General features: G+C 53.4%; 1 protein-coding gene across 1 annotated transcript; it reads left to right on the top strand.

The window, feature by feature from the left end:
• On the top strand, window positions 1–27,752 carry LOC147415266 (elongin-A-like). The gene is made up of 11 exons (XM_086468579.1): window positions 1–378; window positions 1,581–1,695; window positions 2,073–2,228; window positions 2,668–2,765; window positions 3,051–3,231; window positions 3,721–3,829; window positions 4,104–4,261; window positions 11,072–11,203; window positions 19,044–19,175; window positions 27,016–27,147; window positions 27,640–27,752. Exons 1-11 carry the CDS (start codon window positions 1–3, stop codon window positions 27,750–27,752), a joined length of 1,704 nt encoding a protein of 567 aa, XP_086324705.1.

Raw genomic sequence — 27,752 nt, 5'->3', positions numbered from 1 at the left:
ATGAGTGGAACCAAAGAGCGCAAGTCTTCTCACGAGCAGCAGCGACTGGATGGCAGAGGGAAGCGCAAAGTCTCTGTCGTGGACGAAAAATCAAAGGGCTTTTCTTCAAATTTTGGGGAGGGGGAAGAGAAGGATGAATTTGAACAACCCACAATGTCCTTTGAGTGGTACCTCAACTATGACCAGCCCCAGAAAAAGAAAAGGAAAGTGCTCAAGCCCTCTGTGTCAGCTGGGGAGAAAGACCAAGGGCACAGCAAACCGGACGGCTGCAGAGCCAGTGCCACCAGCTCAAGCCCAAGCCAGAAAAGTCCAAGCCGCAAGCGAACCAATGAGACAGAGGCAGAGAAGGAACTACCAGAGTCTCGTGAACCAAAGCGGGTAAGGTTTTGAAGGATCCGAAAAGGAAGAAAGGAGGTGGCATCAGCTGTTCTCGGGCCTCTGGCACCTGGGGCTTGTTAGTTTTCCCCTTGGAAGTGCTGGGCTTGGTTCTGCACCAGGGTGTGCTTGGGGTGTCTCATTGGTACTAGGTCTGTGACTCTTGGTTCCTGCCGGGAGCCACCGTGTGTTTCGTATGCTCTATGCCGCAGGCATTGCTTTGTGCTGTTGGAGCGGAGCTCTGCTGGAAAAGTGGGTGAAGAGAGAGAGGGGAGTAAAGAAATGCAATAGGCAAACCCCTCTTTATTAAAAAATGGGGGGGGGGGGGTGTGGGGGGGTGGTGTGTATTTAAAAGAGAACACCTTCAGCTCAGTCCTCGTAGGAGAGCATATTGGGCGTGATCTACTTTTAAGCATGCAGAATACCTTGAGATGTGGGTCACCTTCGAATCCAACCTAATGTGCAGTGCAGCTCCACCCGCCAGCGAGGTTCCCCTGTCCCTCCTCCCAAGTATCGATGCGTCTCTAAAATGGACCTTTCAAAAATCTCTGTCAGCACTACAATTTTCTTAACGAAATCCGTTGGCCTCCAGAAGTGGGGGACAAGTGGGAGATCTGGTGTTAACAGTGCAGCTGATTCTAGAAGACAGAACGGTAGGGGTCGGACAGACCTTCTTGGGTGAAAGCTTGAAAAATGAGCATTATTTCTGTACAAATTCATAGCCACATGAGTGCCAGGGTTTTGTATATAAACAGGGACTGATGTGCAAAACCTTTAGTGCCTCATCTTTTTACTCAAGTCTGGAACACTTTGCTCTTCAAAACAGTGTTTTTCCACTCTCGGCAGCATTTTAAAACCCTGCTTTGCCATTCGTTCTAGCAAGTGCCTCCTATCAAAGTTTTAGGTTTCCCTCAGCTCGTGAGATTCCCCTCTCCTCTGCCACTGTGGATGGCTCTTAGTGGAGGGAGCGGAGCGATTCCGATCCCCAATTTTGGCTTCTTTGTATTCACAGCCTGGACAGAGCCACAGTAACGTGGCAGAAGGGCAGCCTCCCCGTGAGGCTACGTTGTGGCGCAAGCTGAGGAGCGTTGAGGGGCTTATTCGACATAGCAAACAAAATGCAGTTCAGTGCTGTTTGTATGCTGGCAGGATGCAACGTTCTGCTGTATTGTTGGCTTACGTGCACGGACATCCTCTCCTTCCAGATACTTTTAGATGTGCCACCACCGTTACCAGACAACCCGCTGGCCCTGCTCCCGGCCCGTTACCGCCCTGTTCCTTGCATCAAGTCCACTGCCCGCTCCCAGGCAAAAGGGAAAGGTATGCTGGGCAGGAAAATAGGTTTGAGCGGGGCTGCAGCCATTGTTTGTGGGAGAGAGTGGGAGCAGATGCCGGCTGGGTTCAAGCCCTTCTGTTGGGGTCTGGTGTCCTGCGTCTGATGCCCAGAGCCTAGGTTTCAGAGGAAGGGGGCTGCTCTCCCACATGCTCTAGCAGAAATGAGGAAGATCCTTTGCTGACCCTTCCTGAGGCTTGGGCTTTGGACTTGCCCTTTCTGAACTAGGTGGCAGGTCTTTTAGAGAAGACTTCGCCCTTTAGGTCGCTTCTGGGTGACTCCAATTGGTGTCTGCTGTGCCATTCAGCAGGGTGGGCTCTTCTTTTCTCCGCTCTCTTCTTACTCCAAGTCTTTCACTTTACAGCAGTGTCGTCACCAGCTGAAGAGAGTGAAGAAGGTTTTAAAGGCTGCCGGGTGTATTCAAGGATGCCCGTGTATTCGGGTTCCAAGGCTACCTCCTTGCCCGAGATGCTGTCTCTGTATCAGCAATGCGTCAGAGTGCTCAGTAACAACATGGACTGCAAGTACCTTTCCTCATCTGTCTTAAAGTCCTGAGCCGTGCCTGGCGTCTTGGTAGCTTGTTTGTATACCTCTCCGCAGCATCTGGCTTGGAGCATGTGAAGAGTTGCCCCTTGTTGCAAGGCAAGCTAGCTAGTAGGGGACAGATCCCACTGAAAGCTCAGGTGCTGCGGGACTCAGCACCCAGCATGCTTTCAGGGAGTGCTAAAGCGCTGGAAATAGTGTGAGACAGAGTCTTGCGCACGCACCTCTTGACTTGGAGGTACTGGTGCCCGACGGCTCCCTAGAGCTACGGCACCTACGGTTCCTTCCTCCTTGCCCTCCTATTGCGTGGCGTCACGCAGCACTGCAGGTTTTTCCACCGCGTTTCAAGGCGTCAAGCCCTTTCCTCGGCAAGCAAGAAGCAGGATCGATACTGTGTGCATCTTGCTTTGCTCTAGCAATCCACGAAGCGAGTGGCGTCCCTTTCTCAGCTCTGAGGCCAGTATTGGAGAGATGCACCCCAGAGCAGCTGTGTCGCATGGAGGAATGTAATCATGTGGGTGCCTTGGCCTGGGGAAGGGAGGGTGAGGTGTGGAAGTGATGTTCTGTCCTCACTTGCAACAGCAGAATGGTAAAGACCAACGCTCTTTATAGCAAGGGGTGGCTTTTGCTAGTCTCGAGTTCCTGCATTTGCCATCGGCCGATCTCTTGCTGCAAGTTGGCCCCTAAGCCGTCTTGCCCTCTGTGCTATTCCAGTGGCACTGGCACTAGCTGGTGCCGAGGGAGAGAGGGGAGTGAAGGTGTCAGGAGGGATCCTAGCTTACGTGTGCCTTTGCTTCAGTTCCTCACTGAGGATACGGACCAACTGTGGCGCAATCACTGTCTCCGAGACTTCAAGAATGAGAAGCCAGAAGAGGCTGAGTCCTGGCGGGAGGCGTACTTTCGGCTTCGCGATGCACGCGAGCAGCGGCTGCTCGTGTTAGTAGGGAAGATCAGCTCGGCTTATGCCAACAAACCCAGAGGTAAAGTAGGGCTGAATGACCAGAGCGGGGTCTGGGAATGCTGCCTAGGGGATATCTTTGGGGCGAGGGGGATGGAAGGTCTTTTGAATGCCTGGTTGAAATCTAGTCCAATTTAGGAGATGCCTAGCTCTCTGTTCTTTCTGTGGCGGCCTTTGCTTAGTGGCAGGCTCTTGATTTCATCCATAGCGGTGTCGATGCGGACTAGACAGGGCAGAAAACCGGGGGGAGGGAGGCGGCGGGGGGGGGGGGGCATTCCTCCTCTTTTGGTGAACCTAATGAGAGCTACCGACCCGATCAGTCTGGTTTCTCACGGCCCATGTTGTGACTGCAAGAGGTTCGGAGCTTAGGGACTAGGCTATCACCAGAGCTTGGGAATGGGTGGACTGGGGAGAGGTGGCTGGAGCTTGCTGTAATAAGGCAAGCACTGAGGAGCCTCCTTTATATATAGTAGGTTGGGTCCAAGCAACGTTTCCCTCTGGCCTCCTACAGGCAGAGTGACCAAGGTGGCACTTATGGACTGTGCAGCGAAGCCCGCTTGGAACGTACACAGGAGACGAGAGCGGTTGGGAACTGGAGGACCTCCTCTTCCAAAGACCAAGTGAGCGTCTCTCTTTTCCTGGGAGCCCCTGCCAGCTTCCCGCTGAAGCTCTGCATCTGGCAGGAAAGGATACCGTGCGTCTGGGAGGTCTTTGTGCGGTGAAACTTGTAACTGTAATAGGCTCTTTCTTGCTGGGACGTATGGAGATCCTGGGCACCGCTGGCTCCGTGCGATATCAGCCGTGCTGCTGCGAACAGGTGTGGCTCGTGTCTGAAGAATCGCACCAGACCACAGGGATTCCCTTACTGCAGCGTCTGTCCCACCTCTGTTTCAGTACAAAACCAGTCCCGTACGTACCTAGCCAAAGCCGCGCTCCTGTGAGCGAGGAGCACTCGTGCGACGGGCCCAGCACCAGCAGCGCCCATTCTGTCTCTATCCCATCTTCAGCTAGAACCCGCTCCTCTAGTGGCGCCGGGAAACGACAAGGGAAGAGTAAGTACCAACTGCGGAACGTCCCTGTGGTCTCCTCGAGCTCCTCCTTTACAAACACATGAACCCGCTGCTTCTGCTGTGAGAGAAATGCAGGCTATGCAGGAGGGTTAACGTTGGTGGCCTCTCTTCTCTCCTCTCCCTAAGGAGAGCGTGAGAAAGACTGCCCAAACTTCTTGCAGAAGAAAAAGCATAGGGAAACAGCCGATTCGCCTGTCTGCTCGGCGCTGACTGTGTCAGCCTGTCCTAACGGTCCTAGTGAGGCAGAAACCCTGCCTTTTCCCTCCTGCTGTCCTTTGGTGCCTGTCCAGCCGTTTGGAACAAGGAAATTGTAGTGCAGCTCCCCTGGGAGGGAAGCAGGGAGAGTTTAAGCAGAGATCTGCGTTCCTGCAGTGCAGAAAGCAGAGTGGGCTCTCCTTGGTCTGTGACCTGAAAATACGACGAGCCACGATCAGAGAGCACACGCTTAGGCCCGCCTTGCGTCTCTTCTGCCAGGGCCGCGGCTTTGAATTGCTCTCTGCTCTCCTAGTCTGTGACTGCTGCTTTACCGCGTGGGGTTCTTGTTTGCTTTGTTTTGTTGGTTTGTTTTTTTTTCCCTTCTCTTTCTCTGTCGCAGACCTTTCACCCGTGACGGCAAAAACGAACAAAGATTTTCAGAAGAGCTTCTCTCGGAGATGAGTTTGCAGTGCAGATCTGGGACTTTCTCTCTCATGGGCGACTGGGAGTGAAGAGGGAGAAAGTACCCCACCCCCCTCAACAGCCCTTCTCGTTGAACTCTTTGGAGGCTGCCGCTGCTGGGAGAGGATTCGATCTGCACAAGACGACGGCACAGTGTTTTCTCTTTACTCTGGTCCCTTTCTCAGGTTCAAGCCCCCCTCTTTTCCCCCTGCCCTTAACATCCTGTTTCGGGCGCTGTCATTGGAAGATGGAGCGACTATTTGCTATTTGACCTCTTAATAAATGATAGAATTGTTTTAATTGATATTAAACTGCTCCTCTATCCCGCCTGTATTATTTACGTCGCTCCCAGTAGTCTCCCTCCTCCCAGTCCAGTACAAGGACCGGCCTCTCTGTGGCTCGAGCTGGCAGGAACCCATCTGTCTGAGGGGAGACACTGGGTGTCACTGGAGTCACTCCCCATGATCTGGTACCTGCTGGGCTCCAAGTCCCACCCGGACTCTCTGGGGCGGGTAGGACCGGCGGCCCATTTGCTCGTCAGTCCTTTGGCAAGCACGTCGAGTCCCGAGGCTTTGCTCTCTACCCATGTATGTTAATGAAACCTTAGCTCTTGACCTTTCCTCTGCTGTTACTATAGGTCTTGCACAGGTGCTTACGTTGCTGTACAGGGGTGCCAAGAGGCCTTGGGGACTTGTGCTCTGCTGCTGTGGTCTTCTGCTGGCTACTGGGAATAAAACTAGGAGGGGGTTGGGGAGAAATTTTACTGCGCACCAAGTCAGGTTTTAACTTTTCTTTTTTTTTTTTTTTTCCTTTCCCCTTGAAGAGAGAGAGGGGACTTTGCCTCTCAAATTGCAGACAGCTTTTAAATGTCGATGGAGGCATCGGCTTGTCTCTTGTAGTGGAAAGAAGGAATGATTTTGTCGTGTTCTCTGTGTGGAACTGGGAAGGATTTCTTTCCAGTTTGGAAGCCGTTTCCCCTGTATCTTTTGCCCTGACCCCCTCTTTGGAAAAAAAAAGCAAGGATTTTAGTCTTTGAACCTGAAGCCGCTTGACTGGGGTTGGAGGGAAGCGAATAACGGAACGCCGTTTGTTTCTAGTGCGTGCACACTTCATAGCCGGCGTTCAAAACGCTCGGTTGTACTTGGGGTGTGAGGAACTGGAGCTCTGGAAGGAGCAGGTGTGCGACGTGAGCCTGCAGACCCAGGGGTTGGTGGGAGTGTGAGGAGGTGCCCTGGAGCAGAGCTCCTCTGGGCAGGTTGGGGAGCCCGAGTGCTGCACGAGGCCTGTGGTTTCCGGTGGCCTCGCTGAGGCCGCAGCAGAGAGCGGGGAGCCGGCCACAACGGGGCAGTCGCTATTAACTGTGAAGTGAGCAGCAGAGGGCAGTTTTGGCCCGGGGGGCTGTGTTAGTCTTTGGTGGCCCCTGGAGAGGTGTCTTTCCGTGAACTCTGGAGTCTTTCTTCCCTATACGGGCTTCTGTTGTCTCGGCCCTCTGTTTGCCCGTTCTCCCGTTTCCTTGCCTTGGTTTCTCTTGGTTTCTCTGCATACGCCCAGGACGTGCCAGTCTAGGTGGCAAAGATGTCCTCGACCGTCTTCCTGCCTGAGGCTCCCTACAACACTGTAACTAAAAAGCTGGTCGACATCTCGGTGAAGGGATGTCCCAAACCACCTGGGTGGCAGAGGTAGAAGTACGTTCCCTTCACCTGCAGCCCCCTCACTGGGCTGCAAGTCGGAGAGGGCGCCTCTTCCCTCCCTGGCCTGCGGAGCCGCTGCACGAGCTGGCAGAGCCTCGCCTGGCAGCATGTGCGTGAAGAGAAAGAACCTTTTTCACTGGGGTATGGGGAGGGGAATGGAAAGGAGCGGGTCGAGAGGCAGTGGTCGCGGAAGGGATCAGTCGCCTTTTTAGCACAGACTCTAGTTGAGAGGAGAGAGAGAGAGAGAGAGACTGTAGGCAGCACTGACAAGAGTGGAGGGTCTGCAGGGGAGATGTGGGTTCCCTCTTCAGCTCTTGAATAGTCGCAAGCTTCCAATGGAATTGGCTACGTGCTGCAGGCCCGTGTCCGAGGTGCCGCTGCGGTGAGGTTCTCGGTGTCCATGGTGCCATTGTGATGAGGCTCGCTACATTCCAGGCACGAGGAGGGAGCCTGTCAGAGCAAGCGTGGAAGCCACGGAGGGCAGTTTGTCATCCTCAGTTTTTCTTTCAAACGCTTAACGCTTGACTGGGATACGAGAGCTGCAGGCTGGGAGAGGTACCCGGGTGAGCTCTGTGAGAAAGGGAACATGAGTGGAACCAAAGAGCGCAAGTCTTCTCACGAGCAGCAGCGACTGGATGGCAGAGGGAAGCGCAAAGTCTCTGTCGTGGACGAAAAATCAAAGGGCTTTTCTTCAAATTTTGGGGAGGGGGAAGAGAAGGATGAATTTGAACAACCCACAATGTCCTTTGAGTGGTACCTCAACTATGACCAGCCCCAGAAAAAGAAAAGGAAAGTGCTCAAGCCCTCTGTGTCAGCTGGGGAGAAAGACCAAGGGCACAGCAAACCGGACGGCTGCAGAGCCAGTGCCACCAGCTCAAGCCCAAGCCAGAAAAGTCCAAGCCGCAAGCGAACCAATGAGACAGAGGCAGAGAAGGAACTACCAGAGTCTCGTGAACCAAAGCGGGTAAGGTTTTGAAGGATCCGAAAAGGAAGAAAGGAGGTGGCATCAGCTGTTCTCGGGCCTCTGGCACCTGGGGCTTGTTAGTTTTCCCCTTGGAAGTGCTGGGCTTGGTTCTGCACCAGGGTGTGCTTGGGGTGTCTCATTGGTACTAGGTCTGTGACTCTTGGTTCCTGCCGGGAGCCACCGTGTGTTTCGTATGCTCTATGCCGCAGGCATTGCTTTGTGCTGTTGGAGCGGAGCTCTGCTGGAAAAGTGGGTGAAGAGAGAGAGGGGAGTAAAGAAATGCAATAGGCAAACCCCTCTTTATTAAAAAAATGGGGGGGGGGGGGTGTGGGGGGGTGGTGTGTATTTAAAAGAGAACACCTTCAGCTCAGTCCTCGTAGGAGAGCATATTGGGCGTGATCTACTTTTAAGCATGCAGAATACCTTGAGATGTGGGTCAGCTTCGAATCCAACCTAATGTGCAGTGCAGCTCCACCCGCCAGCGAGGTTCCCCTGTCCCTCCTCCCAAGTATCGATGCGTCTCTAAAATGGACCTTTCAAAAATCTCTGTCAGCACTACAATTTTCTTAACGAAATCCGTTGGCCTCCAGAAGTGGGGGACAAGTGGGAGATCTGGTGTTAACAGTGCAGCTGATTCTAGAAGACAGAACGGTAGGGGTCGGACAGACCTTCTTGGGTGAAAGCTTGAAAAATGAGCATTATTTCTGTACAAATTCATAGCCACATGAGTGCCAGGGTTTTGTATATAAACAGGGACTGATGTGCAAAACCTTTAGTGCCTCATCTTTTTACTCAAGTCTGGAACACTTTGCTCTTCAAAACAGTGTTTTTCCACTCTCGGCAGCATTTTAAAACCCTGCTTTGCCATTCGTTCTAGCAAGTGCCTCCTATCAAAGTTTTAGGTTTCCCTCAGCTCGTGAGATTCCCCTCTCCTCTGCCACTGTGGATGGCTCTTAGTGGAGGGAGCGGAGCGATTCCGATCCCCAATTTTGGCTTCTTTGTATTCACAGCCTGGACAGAGCCACAGTAACGTGGCAGAAGGGCAGCCTCCCCGTGAGGCTACGTTGTGGCGCAAGCTGAGGAGCGTTGAGGGGCTTATTCGACATAGCAAACAAAATGCAGTTCAGTGCTGTTTGTATGCTGGCAGGATGCAACGTTCTGCTGTATTGTTGGCTTACGTGCACGGACATCCTCTCCTTCCAGATACTTTTAGATGTGCCACCACCGTTACCAGACAACCCGCTGGCCCTGCTCCCGGCCCGTTACCGCCCTGTTCCTTGCATCAAGTCCACTGCCCGCTCCCAGGCAAAAGGGAAAGGTATGCTGGGCAGGAAAATAGGTTTGAGCGGGGCTGCAGCCATTGTTTGTGGGAGAGAGTGGGAGCAGATGCCGGCTGGGTTCAAGCCCTTCTGTTGGGGTCTGGTGTCCTGCGTCTGATGCCCAGAGCCTAGGTTTCAGAGGAAGGGGGCTGCTCTCCCACATGCTCTAGCAGAAATGAGGAAGATCCTTTGCTGACCCTTCCTGAGGCTTGGGCTTTGGACGTGCCCTTTCTGAACTAGGTGGCAGGTCTTTTAGAGAAGACTTCGCCCTTTAGGTCGCTTCTGGGTGACTCCAATTGGTGTCTGCTGTGCCATTCAGCAGGGTGGGCTCTTCTTTTCTCCGCTCTCTTCTTACTCCAAGTCTTTCACTTTACAGCAGTGTCGTCACCAGCTGAAGAGAGTGAAGAAGGTTTTAAAGGCTGCCGCGTTGTCTTGGTTTGAAAAGACAGGTGTCTGTGGAGGAAGGCAGGAGCCTCCCTTGAAATGGAGAGTGCAACCCCCTTCCCTCCAAACTATTATAATTTTGAAATTAACGGGCCTTCAGGCAAAGATATGGGGAATAGGAATAACAGTTCTTTACTAATATATATATAACACAAGGCAGGGAAAAACAAATAACCCCCTGGTTTACACTGACAGAGTCAGGAATACAACCTGACACCCTGTTAGGGTGGCAGTAGCAGTCCGATAAGATGCTGGCTGCAGTCCTCCTGAAGTGATGGGTGTAGTTCTGTGGAAGCAGCAATCAGGTAAAAGAGTCTGGTCTTCCTCCGAAGGTCCAGTGGTCGGCAGGTAGCTCTTGTCCTCTGGAACTCCAGTGGGGGGAAAAGCTCCTCTGGGAATCCAGTGGAAGAAAAGGCTGCTAGGGTGTTCAAAATCTCCGTTTTTATTTGGCATGGACTGCTTGGCTCCTTCCCCCCCCCTCCCCGGGCGGAGTATCTCACAAAGGGATGGGGAGTCGTGAGGCAGTTCCTTGATGGGCCATTAACAGGAGATAGCCCAGGAGCGAGTTACCGATGGGTCAGACGATAAGGCATTGTTGTGCCCAGTAACAGGAGATAGTCCAGAGGGGGGAGGCAGGGAGCACCGCCCCACCTGATCTCAACACCTCCTGAAGATGGTAATAGAATATTTTTTTTTTTTTTTTTCTTTTGGCACATTTTACACTGTAACCCAGGACACGGGTGTATTCAAGGATGCCCGTGTATTCGGGTTCCAAGGCTACCTCCTTGCCCGAGATGCTGTCTCTGTATCAGCAATGCGTCAGAGTGCTCAGTAACAACATGGACTGCAAGTACCTTTCCTCATCTGTCTTAAAGTCCTGAGCCGTGCCTGGCGTCTTGGTAGCTTGTTTGTATACCTCTCCGCAGCATCTGGCTTGGAGCATGTGAAGAGTTGCCCCTTGTTGCAAGGCAAGCTAGCTAGTAGGGGACAGATCCCACTGAAAGCTCAGGTGCTGCGGGACTCAGCACCCAGCATGCTTTCAGGGAGTGCTAAAGCGCTGGAAATAGTGTGAGACAGAGTCTTGCGCACGCATCTCTTGACTTGGAGGTACTGGTGCCCGACGGCTCCCTAGAGCTACGGCACCTACGGTTCCTTCCTCCTTGCCCTCCTATTGCGTGGCGTCACGCAGCACTGCAGGTTTTTCCACCGCGTTTCAAGGCGTCAAGCCCTTTCCTCGGCAAGCAAGAAGCAGGATCGATACTGTGTGCATCTTGCTTTGCTCTAGCAATCCACGAAGCGAGTGGCGTCCCTTTCTCAGCTCTGAGGCCAGTATTGGAGAGATGCACCCCAGAGCAGCTGTGTCGCATGGAGGAATGTAATCATGTGGGTGCCTTGGCCTGGGGAAGGGAGGGTGAGGTGTGGAAGTGATGTTCTGTCCTCACTTGCAACAGCAGAATGGTAAAGACCAACGCTCTTTATAGCAAGGGGTGGCTTTTGCTAGTCTCGAGTTCCTGCATTTGCCATCGGCCGATCTCTTGCTGCAAGTTGGCCCCTAAGCCGTCTTGCCCTCTGTGCTATTCCAGTGGCACTGGCACTAGCTGGTGCCGAGGGAGAGAGGGGAGTGAAGGTGTCAGGAGGGATCCTAGCTTACGTGTGCCTTTGCTTCAGTTCCTCACTGAGGATACGGACCAACTGTGGCGCAATCACTGTCTCCGAGACTTCAAGAATGAGAAGCCAGAAGAGGCTGAGTCCTGGCGGGAGGCGTACTTTCGGCTTCGCGATGCACGCGAGCAGCGGCTGCTCGTGTTAGTAGGGAAGATCAGCTCGGCTTATGCCAACAAACCCAGAGGTAAAGTAGGGCTGAATGACCAGAGCGGGGTCTGGGAATGCTGCCTAGGGGATATCTTTGGGGCGAGGGGGGTGGAAGGTCTTTTGAATGCCTGGTTGAAATCTAGTCCAATTTAGGAGATGCCTAGCTCTCTGTTCTTTCTGTGGCGGCCTTTGCTTAGTGGCTTAGCAGGCTCTTGATTTCATCCATAGCGGTGTCGATGCGGACTAGACAGGGCAGAAAACCGGGGGGAGGGAGGCGGCGGGGGGGGGGGCATTCCTCCTCTTTTGGTGAACCTAATGAGAGCTACCGACCCGATCAGTCTGGTTTCTCACGGCCCATGTTGTGACTGCAAGAGGTTCGGAGCTTAGGGACGAGGCTATCACCAGAGCCTGGGAATGGGTGGACTGGGGAGAGGTGGCTGGAGCTTGCTGTAATAAGGCAAGCACTGAGGAGCCTCCTTTATATATAGTAGGTTGGGTCCAAGCAACGTTTCCCTCTGGCCTCCTACAGGCAGAGTGACCAAGGTGGCACTTATGGACTGTGCAGCGAAGCCCGCTTGGAACGTACACAGGAGACGAGAGCGGTTGGGAACTGGAGGACCTCCTCTTCCAAAGACCAAGTGAGCGTCTCTCTTTTCCTGGGAGCCCCTGCCAGCTTCCCGCTGAAGCTCTGCATCTGGCAGGAAAGGATACCGTGCGTCTGGGAGGTCTTTGTGCGGTGAAACTTGTAACTGTAATAGGCTCTTTCTTGCTGGGACGTATGGAGATCCTGGGCACCGCTGGCTCCGTGCGATATCAGCCGTGCTGCTGCGAACAGGTGTGGCTCGTGTCTGAAGAATCGCATCAGACCACAGGGATTCCCTTACTGCAGCGTCTGTCCCACCTCTGTTTCAGTACAAAACCAGTCCCGTACGTACCTAGCCAAAGCCGCGCTCCTGTGAGCGAGGAGCACTCGCGCGACGGGCCCAGCACCAGCAGCGCCCATTCTGTCTCTATCCCATCTTCAGCTAGAACCCGCTCCTCTAGTGGCGCCAGGAAACGACAAGGGAAGAGTAAGTACCAACTGCGGAACGTCCCTGTGGTCTCCTCGAGCTCCTCCTTTACAAACACATGAACCCGCTGCTTCTGCTGTGAGAGAAATGCAGGCTATGCAGGAGGGTTAACGTTGGTGGCCTCTCTTCTCTCCTCTCCCTAAGGAGAGCGTGAGAAAGACTGCCCAAACTTCTTGCAGAAGAAAAAGCATAGGGAAACAGCCGATTCGCCTGTCTGCTCGGCGCTGACTGTGTCAGCCTGTCCTAACGGTCCTAGTGAGGCAGAAACCCTGCCTTTTCCCTCCTGCTGTCCTTTGGTGCCTGTCCAGCCGTTTGGAACAAGGAAATTGTAGTGCAGCTCCCCTGGGAGGGAAGCAGGGAGAGTTTAAGCAGAGATCTGCGTTCCTGCAGTGCAGAAAGCAGAGTGGGCTCTCCTTGGTCTGTGACCTGAAAATACGACGAGCCACGATCAGAGAGCACACGCTTAGGCCCGCCTTGCGTCTCTTCTGCCAGGGCCGCGGCTTTGAATTGCTCTCTGCTCTCCTAGTCTGTGACTGCTGCTTTACCGCGTGGGGTTCTTGTTTGCTTTGTTTTGTTGGTTTGTTTTTTTTTCCCTTCTCTTTCTCTGTCGCAGACCTTTCACCCGTGACGGCAAAAACGAACAAAGATTTTCAGAAGAGCTTCTCTCGGAGATGAGTTTGCAGTGCAGATCTGGGACTTTCTCTCTCATGGGCGACTGGGAGTGAAGAGGGAGAAAGTACCCCACCCCCCTCAACAGCCCTTCTCGTTGAACTCTTTGGAGGCTGCCGCTGCTGGGAGAGGATTCGATCTGCACAAGACGACGGCACAGTGTTTTCTCTTTACTCTGGTCCCTTTCTCAGGTTCAAGCCCCCCTCTTTTCCCCCTGCCCTTAACATCCTGTTTCGGGCGCTGTCATTGGAAGATGGAGCGACTATTTGCTATTTGACCTCTTAATAAATGATAGAATTGTTTTAATTGATATTAAACTGCTCCTCTATCCCGCCTGTATTATTTACGTCGCTCCCAGTAGTCTCCCTCCTCCCAGTCCAGTACAAGGACCGGCCTCTCTGTGGCTCGAGCTGGCAGGAACCCATCTGTCTGAGGGGAGACACTGGGTGTCACTGGAGTCACTCCCCATGATCTGGTACCTGCTGGGCTCCAAGTCCCACCCGGACTCTCTGGGGCGGGTAGGACCGGCGGCCCATTTGCTCGTCAGTCCTTTGGCAAGCACGTCGAGTCCCGAGGCTTTGCTCTCTACCCATGTATGTTAATGAAACCTTAGCTCTTGACCTTTCCTCTGCTGTTACTATAGGTCTTGCACAGGTGCTTACGTTGCTGTGCAGGGGTGCCAAGAGGCCTTGGGGACTTGTGCTCTGCTGCTGTGGTCTTCTGCTGGCTACTGGGAATAAAACTAGGAGGGGGTTGGGGAGAAATTTTACTGCGCACCAAGTCAGGTTTTAACTTTTCTTTTTTTTTTTTTTTTCCTTTCCCCTTGAAGAGAGAGAGGGGACTTTGCCTCTCAAATTGCAGACAGCTTTTAAATGTCGATGGAGGCATCGGCTTGTCTCTTGTAGTGGAAAGAAGGAATGATTTTGTCGTGTTCTCTGTGTGGAACTGGGAAGGATTTCTTTCCAGTTTGGAAGCCGTTTCCCCTGTATCTTTTGCCCTGACCCCCTCTTTGGAAAAAAAAAAGCAAGGATTTTAGTCTTTGAACCTGAAGCCGCTTGACTGGGGTTGGAGGGAAGCGAATAACGGAACGCGGTTTGTTTCTAGTGCGTGCACACTTCATAGCCGGCGTTCAAAACGCTCGGTTGTACTTGGGGTGTGAGGAACTGGAGCTCTGGAAGGAGCAGGTGTGCGACGTGAGCCTGCAGACCCAGGGGTTGGTGGGAGTGTGAGGAGGTGCCCTGGAGCAGAGCTCCTCTGGGCAGGTTGGGGAGCCCGAGTGCTGCACGAGGCCTGTGGTTTCCGGTGGCCTCGCTGAGGCCGCAGCAGAGAGCGGGGAGCCGGCCACAACGGGGCAGTCGCTATTAACTGTGAAGTGAGCAGCAGAGGGCAGTTTTGGCCCGGGGGGCTGTGTTAGTCTTTGGTGGCCCCTGGAGAGGTGTCTTTCCGTGAACTCTGGAGTCTTTCTTCCCTATACGGGCTTCTGTTGTCTCGGCCCTCTGTTTGCCCGTTCTCCCGTTTCCTTGCCTTGGTTTCTCTTGGTTTCTCTGCATACGCCCAGGACGTGCCAGTCTAGGTGGCAAAGATGTCCTCGACCGTCTTCCTGCCTGAGGCTCCCTACAACACTGTAACTAAAAAGCTGGTCGACATCTCGGTGAAGGGATGTCCCAAACCACCTGGGTGGCAGAGGTAGAAGTACGTTCCCTTCACCTGCAGCCCCCTCACTGGGCTGCAAGTCGGAGAGGGCGCCTCTTCCCTCCCTGGCCTGCGGAGCCGCTGCACGAGCTGGCAGAGCCTCGCCTGGCAGCATGTGCGTGAAGAGAAAGAACCTTTTTCACTGGGGTATGGGGAGGGGAATGGAAAGGAGCGGGTCGAGAGGCAGTGGTCGCGGAAGGGATCAGTCGCCTTTTTAGCACAGACTCTAGTTGAGAGGAGAGAGAGAGAGAGACTGTAGGCAGCACTGACAAGAGTGGAGGGTCTGCAGGGGAGATGTGGGTTCCCTCTTCAGCTCTTGAATAGTCGCAAGCTTCCAATGGAATTGGCTACGTGCTGCAGGCCCGTGTCCGAGGTGCCGCTGCGGTGAGGTTCTCGGTGTCCATGGTGCCATTGTGATGAGGCTCGCTACATTCCAGGCACGAGGAGGGAGCCTGTCAGAGCAAGCGTGGAAGCCACGGAGGGCAGTTTGTCATCCTCAGTTCTTCTTTCAAACGCTTAACGCTTGACTGGGATACGAGAGCTGCAGGCTGGGAGAGGTACCCGGGTGAGCTCTGTGAGAAAGGGAACATGAGTGGAACCAAAGAGCGCAAGTCTTCTCACGAGCAGCAGCGACTGGATGGCAGAGGGAAGCGCAAAGTCTCTGTCGTGGACGAAAAATCAAAGGGCTTTTCTTCAAATTTTGGGGAGGGGGAAGAGAAGGATGAATTTGAACAACCCACAATGTCCTTTGAGTGGTACCTCAACTATGACCAGCCCCAGAAAAAGAAAAGGAAAGTGCTCAAGCCCTCTGTGTCAGCTGGGGAGAAAGACCAAGGGCACAGCAAACCGGACGGCTGCAGAGCCAGTGCCACCAGCTCAAGCCCAAGCCAGAAAAGTCCAAGCCGCAAGCGAACCAATGAGACAGAGGCAGAGAAGGAACTACCAGAGTCTCGTGAACCAAAGCGGGTAAGGTTTTGAAGGATCCGAAAAGGAAGAAAGGAGGTGGCATCAGCTGTTCTCGGGCCTCTGGCACCTGGGGCTTGTTAGTTTTCCCCTTGGAAGTGCTGGGCTTGGTTCTGCACCAGGGTGTGCTTGGGGTGTCTCATTGGTACTAGGTCTGTGACTCTTGGTTCCTGCCGGGAGCCACCGTGTGTTTCGTATGCTCTATGCCGCAGGCATTGCTTTGTGCTGTTGGAGCGGAGCTCTGCTGGAAAAGTGGGTGAAGAGAGAGAGGGGAGTAAAGAAATGCAATAGGCAAACCCCTCTTTATTAAAAAAATGGGGGGGGGGGGGTGTGGGGGGGTGGTGTGTATTTAAAAGAGAACACCTTCAGCTCAGTCCTCGTAGGAGAGCATATTGGGCGTGATCTACTTTTAAGCATGCAGAATACCTTGAGATGTGGGTCAGCTTCGAATCCAACCTAATGTGCAGTGCAGCTCCACCCGCCAGCGAGGTTCCCCTGTCCCTCCTCCCAAGTATCGATGCGTCTCTAAAATGGACCTTTCAAAAATCTCTGTCAGCACTACAATTTTCTTAACGAAATCCGTTGGCCTCCAGAAGTGGGGGACAAGTGGGAGATCTGGTGTTAACAGTGCAGCTGATTCTAGAAGACAGAACGGTAGGGGTCGGACAGACCTTCTTGGGTGAAAGCTTGAAAAATGAGCATTATTTCTGTACAAATTCATAGCCACATGAGTGCCAGGGTTTTGTATATAAACAGGGACTGATGTGCAAAACCTTTAGTGCCTCATCTTTTTACTCAAGTCTGGAACACTTTGCTCTTCAAAACAGTGTTTTTCCACTCTCGGCAGCATTTTAAAACCCTGCTTTGCCATTCGTTCTAGCAAGTGCCTCCTATCAAAGTTTTAGGTTTCCCTCAGCTCGTGAGATTCCCCTCTCCTCTGCCACTGTGGATGGCTCTTAGTGGAGGGAGCGGAGCGATTCCGATCCCAAATTTTGGCTTCTTTGTATTCACAGCCTGGACAGAGCCACAGTAACGTGGCAGAAGGGCAGCCTCCCCGTGAGGCTACGTTGTGGCGCAAGCTGAGGAGCGTTGAGGGGCTTATTCGACATAGCAAACAAAATGCAGTTCAGTGCTGTTTGTATGCTGGCAGGATGCAACGTTCTGCTGTATTGTTGGCTTACGTGCACGGACATCCTCTCCTTCCAGATACTTTTAGATGTGCCACCACCGTTACCAGACAACCCGCTGGCCCTGCTCCCGGCCCGTTACCGCCCTGTTCCTTGCATCAAGTCCACTGCCCGCTCCCAGGCAAAAGGGAAAGGTATGCTGGGCAGGAAAATAGGTTTGAGCGGGGCTGCAGCCATTGTTTGTGGGAGAGAGTGGGAGCAGATGCCGGCTGGGTTCAAGCCCTTCTGTTGGGGTCTGGTGTCCTGCGTCTGATGCCCAGAGCCTAGGTTTCAGAGGAAGGGGGCTGCTCTCCCACATGCTCTAGCAGAAATGAGGAAGATCCTTTGCTGACCCTTCCTGAGGCTTGGGCTTTGGACGTGCCCTTTCTGAACTAGGTGGCAGGTCTTTTAGAGAAGACTTCGCCCTTTAGGTCGCTTCTGGGTGACTCCAATTGGTGTCTGCTGTGCCATTCAGCAGGGTGGGCTCTTCTTTTCTCCGCTCTCTTCTTACTCCAAGTCTTTCACTTTACAGCAGTGTCGTCACCAGCTGAAGAGAGTGAAGAAGGTTTTAAAGGCTGCCGCGTTGTCTTGGTTTGAAAAGACAGGTGTCTGTGGAGGAAGGCAGGAGCCTCCCTTGAAATGGAGAGTGCAACCCCCTTCCCTCCAAACTATTATAATTTTGAAATTAACGGGCCTTCAGGCAAAGATATGGGGAATAGGAATAACAGTTCTTTACTAATATATATATAACACAAGGCAGGGAAAAACAAATAACCCCCTGGTTTACACTGACAGAGTCAGGAATACAACCTGACACCCTGTTAGGGTGGCAGTAGCAGTCCGATAAGATGCTGGCTGCAGTCCTCCTGAAGTGATGGGTGTAGTTCTGTGGAAGCAGCAATCAGGTAAAAGAGTCTGGTCTTCCTCCGAAGGTCCAGTGGTCGGCAGGTAGCTCTTGTCCTCTGGAACTCCAGTGGGGGGAAAAGCTCCTCTGGGAATCCAGTGGAAGAAAAGGCTGCTAGGGTGTTCAAAATCTCCGTTTTTATTTGGCATGGACTGCTTGGCTCCTTCCCCCCCCCTCCCCGGGCGGAGTATCTCACAAAGGGATGGGGAGTCGTGAGGCAGTTCCTTGATGGGCCATTAACAGGAGATAGCCCAGGAGCGAGTTACCGATGGGTCAGACGATAAGGCATTGTTGTGCCCAGTAACAGGAGATAGTCCAGAGGGGGGAGGCAGGGAGCACCGCCCCACCTGATCTCAACACCTCCTGAAGATGGTAATAGAATATTTTTTTTTTTTTTTTTCTTTTGGCACATTTTACACTGTAACCCAGGACACGGGTGTATTCAAGGATGCCCGTGTATTCGGGTTCCAAGGCTACCTCCTTGCCCGAGATGCTGTCTCTGTATCAGCAATGCGTCAGAGTGCTCAGTAACAACATGGACTGCAAGTACCTTTCCTCATCTGTCTTAAAGTCCTGAGCCGTGCCTGGCGTCTTGGTAGCTTGTTTGTATACCTCTCCGCAGCATCTGGCTTGGAGCATGTGAAGAGTTGCCCCTTGTTGCAAGGCAAGCTAGCTAGTAGGGGACAGATCCCACTGAAAGCTCAGGTGCTGCGGGACTCAGCACCCAGCATGCTTTCAGGGAGTGCTAAAGCGCTGGAAATAGTGTGAGACAGAGTCTTGCGCACGCATCTCTTGACTTGGAGGTACTGGTGCCCGACGGCTCCCTAGAGCTACGGCACCTACGGTTCCTTCCTCCTTGCCCTCCTATTGCGTGGCGTCACGCAGCACTGCAGGTTTTTCCACCGCGTTTCAAGGCGTCAAGCCCTTTCCTCGGCAAGCAAGAAGCAGGATCGATACTGTGTGCATCTTGCTTTGCTCTAGCAATCCACGAAGCGAGTGGCGTCCCTTTCTCAGCTCTGAGGCCAGTATTGGAGAGATGCACCCCAGAGCAGCTGTGTCGCATGGAGGAATGTAATCATGTGGGTGCCTTGGCCTGGGGAAGGGAGGGTGAGGTGTGGAAGTGATGTTCTGTCCTCACTTGCAACAGCAGAATGGTAAAGACCAACGCTCTTTATAGCAAGGGGTGGCTTTTGCTAGTCTCGAGTTCCTGCATTTGCCATCGGCCGATCTCTTGCTGCAAGTTGGCCCCTAAGCCGTCTTGCCCTCTGTGCTATTCCAGTGGCACTGGCACTAGCTGGTGCCGAGGGAGAGAGGGGAGTGAAGGTGTCAGGAGGGATCCTAGCTTACGTGTGCCTTTGCTTCAGTTCCTCACTGAGGATACGGACCAACTGTGGCGCAATCACTGTCTCCGAGACTTCAAGAATGAGAAGCCAGAAGAGGCTGAGTCCTGGCGGGAGGCGTACTTTCGGCTTCGCGATGCACGCGAGCAGCGGCTGCTCGTGTTAGTAGGGAAGATCAGCTCGGCTTATGCCAACAAACCCAGAGGTAAAGTAGGGCTGAATGACCAGAGCGGGGTCTGGGAATGCTGCCTAGGGGATATCTTTGGGGCGAGGGGGGTGGAAGGTCTTTTGAATGCCTGGTTGAAATCTAGTCCAATTTAGGAGATGCCTAGCTCTCTGTTCTTTCTGTGGCGGCCTTTGCTTAGTGGCTTAGCAGGCTCTTGATTTCATCCATAGCGGTGTCGATGCGGACTAGACAGGGCAGAAAACCGGGGGGAGGGAGGCGGCGGGGGGGGGGGCATTCCTCCTCTTTTGGTGAACCTAATGAGAGCTACCGACCCGATCAGTCTGGTTTCTCACGGCCCATGTTGTGACTGCAAGAGGTTCGGAGCTTAGGGACGAGGCTATCACCAGAGCCTGGGAATGGGTGGACTGGGGAGAGGTGGCTGGAGCTTGCTGTAATAAGGCAAGCACTGAGGAGCCTCCTTTATATATAGTAGGTTGGGTCCAAGCAACGTTTCCCTCTGGCCTCCTACAGGCAGAGTGACCAAGGTGGCACTTATGGACTGTGCAGCGAAGCCCGCTTGGAACGTACACAGGAGACGAGAGCGGTTGGGAACTGGAGGACCTCCTCTTCCAAAGACCAAGTGAGCGTCTCTCTTTTCCTGGGAGCCCCTGCCAGCTTCCCGCTGAAGCTCTGCATCTGGCAGGAAAGGATACCGTGCGTCTGGGAGGTCTTTGTGCGGTGAAACTTGTAACTGTAATAGGCTCTTTCTTGCTGGGACGTATGGAGATCCTGGGCACCGCTGGCTCCGTGCGATATCAGCCGTGCTGCTGCGAACAGGTGTGGCTCGTGTCTGAAGAATCGCATCAGACCACAGGGATTCCCTTACTGCAGCGTCTGTCCCACCTCTGTTTCAGTACAAAACCAGTCCCGTACGTACCTAGCCAAAGCCGCGCTCCTGTGAGCGAGGAGCACTCGCGCGACGGGCCCAGCACCAGCAGCGCCCATTCTGTCTCTATCCCATCTTCAGCTAGAACCCGCTCCTCTAGTGGCGCCAGGAAACGACAAGGGAAGAGTAAGTACCAACTGCGGAACGTCCCTGTGGTCTCCTCGAGCTCCTCCTTTACAAACACATGAACCCGCTGCTTCTGCTGTGAGAGAAATGCAGGCTATGCAGGAGGGTTAACGTTGGTGGCCTCTCTTCTCTCCTCTCCCTAAGGAGAGCGTGAGAAAGACTGCCCAAACTTCTTGCAGAAGAAAAAGCATAGGGAAACAGCCGATTCGCCTGTCTGCTCGGCGCTGACTGTGTCAGCCTGTCCTAACGGTCCTAGTGAGGCAGAAACCCTGCCTTTTCCCTCCTGCTGTCCTTTGGTGCCTGTCCAGCCGTTTGGAACAAGGAAATTGTAGTGCAGCTCCCCTGGGAGGGAAGCAGGGAGAGTTTAAGCAGAGATCTGCGTTCCTGCAGTGCAGAAAGCAGAGTGGGCTCTCCTTGGTCTGTGACCTGAAAATACGACGAGCCACGATCAGAGAGCACACGCTTAGGCCCGCCTTGCGTCTCTTCTGCCAGGGCCGCGGCTTTGAATTGCTCTCTGCTCTCCTAGTCTGTGACTGCTGCTTTACCGCGTGGGGTTCTTGTTTGCTTTGTTTTGTTGGTTTGTTTTTTTTTCCCTTCTCTTTCTCTGTCGCAGACCTTTCACCCGTGACGGCAAAAACGAACAAAGATTTTCAGAAGAGCTTCTCTCGGAGATGAGTTTGCAGTGCAGATCTGGGACTTTCTCTCTCATGGGCGACTGGGAGTGAAGAGGGAGAAAGTACCCCACCCCCCTCAACAGCCCTTCTCGTTGAACTCTTTGGAGGCTGCCGCTGCTGGGAGAGGATTCGATCTGCACAAGACGACGGCACAGTGTTTTCTCTTTACTCTGGTCCCTTTCTCAGGTTCAAGCCCCCCTCTTTTCCCCCTGCCCTTAACATCCTGTTTCGGGCGCTGTCATTGGAAGATGGAGCGACTATTTGCTATTTGACCTCTTAATAAATGATAGAATTGTTTTAATTGATATTAAACTGCTCCTCTATCCCGCCTGTATTATTTACGTCGCTCCCAGTAGTCTCCCTCCTCCCAGTCCAGTACAAGGACCGGCCTCTCTGTGGCTCGAGCTGGCAGGAACCCATCTGTCTGAGGGGAGACACTGGGTGTCACTGGAGTCACTCCCCATGATCTGGTACCTGCTGGGCTCCAAGTCCCACCCGGACTCTCTGGGGCGGGTAGGACCGGCGGCCCATTTGCTCGTCAGTCCTTTGGCAAGCACGTCGAGTCCCGAGGCTTTGCTCTCTACCCATGTATGTTAATGAAACCTTAGCTCTTGACCTTTCCTCTGCTGTTACTATAGGTCTTGCACAGGTGCTTACGTTGCTGTGCAGGGGTGCCAAGAGGCCTTGGGGACTTGTGCTCTGCTGCTGTGGTCTTCTGCTGGCTACTGGGAATAAAACTAGGAGGGGGTTGGGGAGAAATTTTACTGCGCACCAAGTCAGGTTTTAACTTTTCTTTTTTTTTTTTTTTTCCTTTCCCCTTGAAGAGAGAGAGGGGACTTTGCCTCTCAAATTGCAGACAGCTTTTAAATGTCGATGGAGGCATCGGCTTGTCTCTTGTAGTGGAAAGAAGGAATGATTTTGTCGTGTTCTCTGTGTGGAACTGGGAAGGATTTCTTTCCAGTTTGGAAGCCGTTTCCCCTGTATCTTTTGCCCTGACCCCCTCTTTGGAAAAAAAAAAGCAAGGATTTTAGTCTTTGAACCTGAAGCCGCTTGACTGGGGTTGGAGGGAAGCGAATAACGGAACGCCGTTTGTTTCTAGTGCGTGCACACTTCATAGCCGGCGTTCAAAACGCTCGGTTGTACTTGGGGTGTGAGGAACTGGAGCTCTGGAAGGAGCAGGTGTGCGACGTGAGCCTGCAGACCCAGGGGTTGGTGGGAGTGTGAGGAGGTGCCCTGGAGCAGAGCTCCTCTGGGCAGGTTGGGGAGCCCGAGTGCTGCACGAGGCCTGTGGTTTCCGGTGGCCTCGCTGAGGCCGCAGCAGAGAGCGGGGAGCCGGCCACAACGGGGCAGTCGCTATTAACTGTGAAGTGAGCAGCAGAGGGCAGTTTTGGCCCGGGGGGCTGTGTTAGTCTTTGGTGGCCCCTGGAGAGGTGTCTTTCCGTGAACTCTGGAGTCTTTCTTCCCTATACGGGCTTCTGTTGTCTCGGCCCTCTGTTTGCCCGTTCTCCCGTTTCCTTGCCTTGGTTTCTCTTGGTTTCTCTGCATACGCCCAGGACGTGCCAGTCTAGGTGGCAAAGATGTCCTCGACCGTCTTCCTGCCTGAGGCTCCCTACAACACTGTAACTAAAAAGCTGGTCGACATCTCGGTGAAGGGATGTCCCAAACCACCTGGGTGGCAGAGGTAGAAGTACGTTCCCTTCACCTGCAGCCCCCTCACTGGGCTGCAAGTCGGAGAGGGCGCCTCTTCCCTCCCTGGCCTGCGGAGCCGCTGCACGAGCTGGCAGAGCCTCGCCTGGCAGCATGTGCGTGAAGAGAAAGAACCTTTTTCACTGGGGTATGGGGAGGGGAATGGAAAGGAGCGGGTCGAGAGGCAGTGGTCGCGGAAGGGATCAGTCGCCTTTTTAGCACAGACTCTAGTTGAGAGGAGAGAGAGAGAGAGACTGTAGGCAGCACTGACAAGAGTGGAGGGTCTGCAGGGGAGATGTGGGTTCCCTCTTCAGCTCTTGAATAGTCGCAAGCTTCCAATGGAATTGGCTACGTGCTGCAGGCCCGTGTCCGAGGTGCCGCTGCGGTGAGGTTCTCGGTGTCCATGGTGCCATTGTGATGAGGCTCGCTACATTCCAGGCACGAGGAGGGAGCCTGTCAGAGCAAGCGTGGAAGCCACGGAGGGCAGTTTGTCATCCTCAGTTCTTCTTTCAAACGCTTAACGCTTGACTGGGATACGAGAGCTGCAGGCTGGGAGAGGTACCCGGGTGAGCTCTGTGAGAAAGGGAACATGAGTGGAACCAAAGAGCGCAAGTCTTCTCACGAGCAGCAGCGACTGGATGGCAGAGGGAAGCGCAAAGTCTCTGTCGTGGACGAAAAATCAAAGGGCTTTTCTTCAAATTTTGGGGAGGGGGAAGAGAAGGATGAATTTGAACAACCCACAATGTCCTTTGAGTGGTACCTCAACTATGACCAGCCCCAGAAAAAGAAAAGGAAAGTGCTCAAGCCCTCTGTGTCAGCTGGGGAGAAAGACCAAGGGCACAGCAAACCGGACGGCTGCAGAGCCAGTGCCACCAGCTCAAGCCCAAGCCAGAAAAGTCCAAGCCGCAAGCGAACCAATGAGACAGAGGCAGAGAAGGAACTACCAGAGTCTCGTGAACCAAAGCGGGTAAGGTTTTGAAGGATCCGAAAAGGAAGAAAGGAGGTGGCATCAGCTGTTCTCGGGCCTCTGGCACCTGGGGCTTGTTAGTTTTCCCCTTGGAAGTGCTGGGCTTGGTTCTGCACCAGGGTGTGCTTGGGGTGTCTCATTGGTACTAGGTCTGTGACTCTTGGTTCCTGCCGGGAGCCACCGTGTGTTTCGTATGCTCTATGCCGCAGGCATTGCTTTGTGCTGTTGGAGCGGAGCTCTGCTGGAAAAGTGGGTGAAGAGAGAGAGGGGAGTAAAGAAATGCAATAGGCAAACCCCTCTTTATTAAAAAAATGGGGGGGGGGGGGTGTGGGGGGGTGGTGTGTATTTAAAAGAGAACACCTTCAGCTCAGTCCTCGTAGGAGAGCATATTGGGCGTGATCTACTTTTAAGCATGCAGAATACCTTGAGATGTGGGTCAGCTTCGAATCCAACCTAATGTGCAGTGCAGCTCCACCCGCCAGCGAGGTTCCCCTGTCCCTCCTCCCAAGTATCGATGCGTCTCTAAAATGGACCTTTCAAAAATCTCTGTCAGCACTACAATTTTCTTAACGAAATCCGTTGGCCTCCAGAAGTGGGGGACAAGTGGGAGATCTGGTGTTAACAGTGCAGCTGATTCTAGAAGACAGAACGGTAGGGGTCGGACAGACCTTCTTGGGTGAAAGCTTGAAAAATGAGCATTATTTCTGTACAAATTCATAGCCACATGAGTGCCAGGGTTTTGTATATAAACAGGGACTGATGTGCAAAACCTTTAGTGCCTCATCTTTTTACTCAAGTCTGGAACACTTTGCTCTTCAAAACAGTGTTTTTCCACTCTCGGCAGCATTTTAAAACCCTGCTTTGCCATTCGTTCTAGCAAGTGCCTCCTATCAAAGTTTTAGGTTTCCCTCAGCTCGTGAGATTCCCCTCTCCTCTGCCACTGTGGATGGCTCTTAGTGGAGGGAGCGGAGCGATTCCGATCCCAAATTTTGGCTTCTTTGTATTCACAGCCTGGACAGAGCCACAGTAACGTGGCAGAAGGGCAGCCTCCCCGTGAGGCTACGTTGTGGCGCAAGCTGAGGAGCGTTGAGGGGCTTATTCGACATAGCAAACAAAATGCAGTTCAGTGCTGTTTGTATGCTGGCAGGATGCAACGTTCTGCTGTATTGTTGGCTTACGTGCACGGACATCCTCTCCTTCCAGATACTTTTAGATGTGCCACCACCGTTACCAGACAACCCGCTGGCCCTGCTCCCGGCCCGTTACCGCCCTGTTCCTTGCATCAAGTCCACTGCCCGCTCCCAGGCAAAAGGGAAAGGTATGCTGGGCAGGAAAATAGGTTTGAGCGGGGCTGCAGCCATTGTTTGTGGGAGAGAGTGGGAGCAGATGCCGGCTGGGTTCAAGCCCTTCTGTTGGGGTCTGGTGTCCTGCGTCTGATGCCCAGAGCCTAGGTTTCAGAGGAAGGGGGCTGCTCTCCCACATGCTCTAGCAGAAATGAGGAAGATCCTTTGCTGACCCTTCCTGAGGCTTGGGCTTTGGACGTGCCCTTTCTGAACTAGGTGGCAGGTCTTTTAGAGAAGACTTCGCCCTTTAGGTCGCTTCTGGGTGACTCCAATTGGTGTCTGCTGTGCCATTCAGCAGGGTGGGCTCTTCTTTTCTCCGCTCTCTTCTTACTCCAAGTCTTTCACTTTACAGCAGTGTCGTCACCAGCTGAAGAGAGTGAAGAAGGTTTTAAAGGCTGCCGCGTTGTCTTGGTTTGAAAAGACAGGTGTCTGTGGAGGAAGGCAGGAGCCTCCCTTGAAATGGAGAGTGCAACCCCCTTCCCTCCAAACTATTATAATTTTGAAATTAACGGGCCTTCAGGCAAAGATATGGGGAATAGGAATAACAGTTCTTTACTAATATATATATAACACAAGGCAGGGAAAAACAAATAACCCCCTGGTTTACACTGACAGAGTCAGGAATACAACCTGACACCCTGTTAGGGTGGCAGTAGCAGTCCGATAAGATGCTGGCTGCAGTCCTCCTGAAGTGATGGGTGTAGTTCTGTGGAAGCAGCAATCAGGTAAAAGAGTCTGGTCTTCCTCCGAAGGTCCAGTGGTCGGCAGGTAGCTCTTGTCCTCTGGAACTCCAGTGGGGGGAAAAGCTCCTCTGGGAATCCAGTGGAAGAAAAGGCTGCTAGGGTGTTCAAAATCTCCGTTTTTATTTGGCATGGACTGCTTGGCTCCTTCCCCCCCCCTCCCCGGGCGGAGTATCTCACAAAGGGATGGGGAGTCGTGAGGCAGTTCCTTGATGGGCCATTAACAGGAGATAGCCCAGGAGCGAGTTACCGATGGGTCAGACGATAAGGCATTGTTGTGCCCAGTAACAGGAGATAGTCCAGAGGGGGGAGGCAGGGAGCACCGCCCCACCTGATCTCAACACCTCCTGAAGATGGTAATAGAATATTTTTTTTTTTTTTTTTCTTTTGGCACATTTTACACTGTAACCCAGGACACGGGTGTATTCAAGGATGCCCGTGTATTCGGGTTCCAAGGCTACCTCCTTGCCCGAGATGCTGTCTCTGTATCAGCAATGCGTCAGAGTGCTCAGTAACAACATGGACTGCAAGTACCTTTCCTCATCTGTCTTAAAGTCCTGAGCCGTGCCTGGCGTCTTGGTAGCTTGTTTGTATACCTCTCCGCAGCATCTGGCTTGGAGCATGTGAAGAGTTGCCCCTTGTTGCAAGGCAAGCTAGCTAGTAGGGGACAGATCCCACTGAAAGCTCAGGTGCTGCGGGACTCAGCACCCAGCATGCTTTCAGGGAGTGCTAAAGCGCTGGAAATAGTGTGAGACAGAGTCTTGCGCACGCATCTCTTGACTTGGAGGTACTGGTGCCCGACGGCTCCCTAGAGCTACGGCACCTACGGTTCCTTCCTCCTTGCCCTCCTATTGCGTGGCGTCACGCAGCACTGCAGGTTTTTCCACCGCGTTTCAAGGCGTCAAGCCCTTTCCTCGGCAAGCAAGAAGCAGGATCGATACTGTGTGCATCTTGCTTTGCTCTAGCAATCCACGAAGCGAGTGGCGTCCCTTTCTCAGCTCTGAGGCCAGTATTGGAGAGATGCACCCCAGAGCAGCTGTGTCGCATGGAGGAATGTAATCATGTGGGTGCCTTGGCCTGGGGAAGGGAGGGTGAGGTGTGGAAGTGATGTTCTGTCCTCACTTGCAACAGCAGAATGGTAAAGACCAACGCTCTTTATAGCAAGGGGTGGCTTTTGCTAGTCTCGAGTTCCTGCATTTGCCATCGGCCGATCTCTTGCTGCAAGTTGGCCCCTAAGCCGTCTTGCCCTCTGTGCTATTCCAGTGGCACTGGCACTAGCTGGTGCCGAGGGAGAGAGGGGAGTGAAGGTGTCAGGAGGGATCCTAGCTTACGTGTGCCTTTGCTTCAGTTCCTCACTGAGGATACGGACCAACTGTGGCGCAATCACTGTCTCCGAGACTTCAAGAATGAGAAGCCAGAAGAGGCTGAGTCCTGGCGGGAGGCGTACTTTCGGCTTCGCGATGCACGCGAGCAGCGGCTGCTCGTGTTAGTAGGGAAGATCAGCTCGGCTTATGCCAACAAACCCAGAGGTAAAGTAGGGCTGAATGACCAGAGCGGGGTCTGGGAATGCTGCCTAGGGGATATCTTTGGGGCGAGGGGGGTGGAAGGTCTTTTGAATGCCTGGTTGAAATCTAGTCCAATTTAGGAGATGCCTAGCTCTCTGTTCTTTCTGTGGCGGCCTTTGCTTAGTGGCTTAGCAGGCTCTTGATTTCATCCATAGCGGTGTCGATGCGGACTAGACAGGGCAGAAAACCGGGGGGAGGGAGGCGGCGGGGGGGGGGGCATTCCTCCTCTTTTGGTGAACCTAATGAGAGCTACCGACCCGATCAGTCTGGTTTCTCACGGCCCATGTTGTGACTGCAAGAGGTTCGGAGCTTAGGGACGAGGCTATCACCAGAGCCTGGGAATGGGTGGACTGGGGAGAGGTGGCTGGAGCTTGCTGTAATAAGGCAAGCACTGAGGAGCCTCCTTTATATATAGTAGGTTGGGTCCAAGCAACGTTTCCCTCTGGCCTCCTACAGGCAGAGTGACCAAGGTGGCACTTATGGACTGTGCAGCGAAGCCCGCTTGGAACGTACACAGGAGACGAGAGCGGTTGGGAACTGGAGGACCTCCTCTTCCAAAGACCAAGTGA

Source organism: Leptosomus discolor, chromosome 7, assembly GCF_034619465.1.
Source record: "Leptosomus discolor isolate bLepDis1 chromosome 7, bLepDis1.hap2, whole genome shotgun sequence".
NCBI lineage: Eukaryota > Metazoa > Chordata > Aves > Leptosomiformes > Leptosomidae > Leptosomus > Leptosomus discolor.
This window is presented reverse-complemented; position numbering and strand designations above follow the sequence as displayed.

Excerpts from the sequence above, each read along its gene's own strand:
- LOC147415266 (XM_086468579.1), top strand. The coding sequence starts at position 1 with ATGAGTGGAACCAAAGAGCGCAAGTCTTCTCACGAGCAGCAGCGACTG. Across the intron at positions 3,232-3,720 it reads TTATGCCAACAAACCCAGAG|GCAGAGTGACCAAGGTGGCA; the intron begins GTAAAGTAGGGC and ends GGCCTCCTACAG. Across the intron at positions 27,148-27,639 it reads TTATGCCAACAAACCCAGAG|GCAGAGTGACCAAGGTGGCA; the intron begins GTAAAGTAGGGC and ends GGCCTCCTACAG.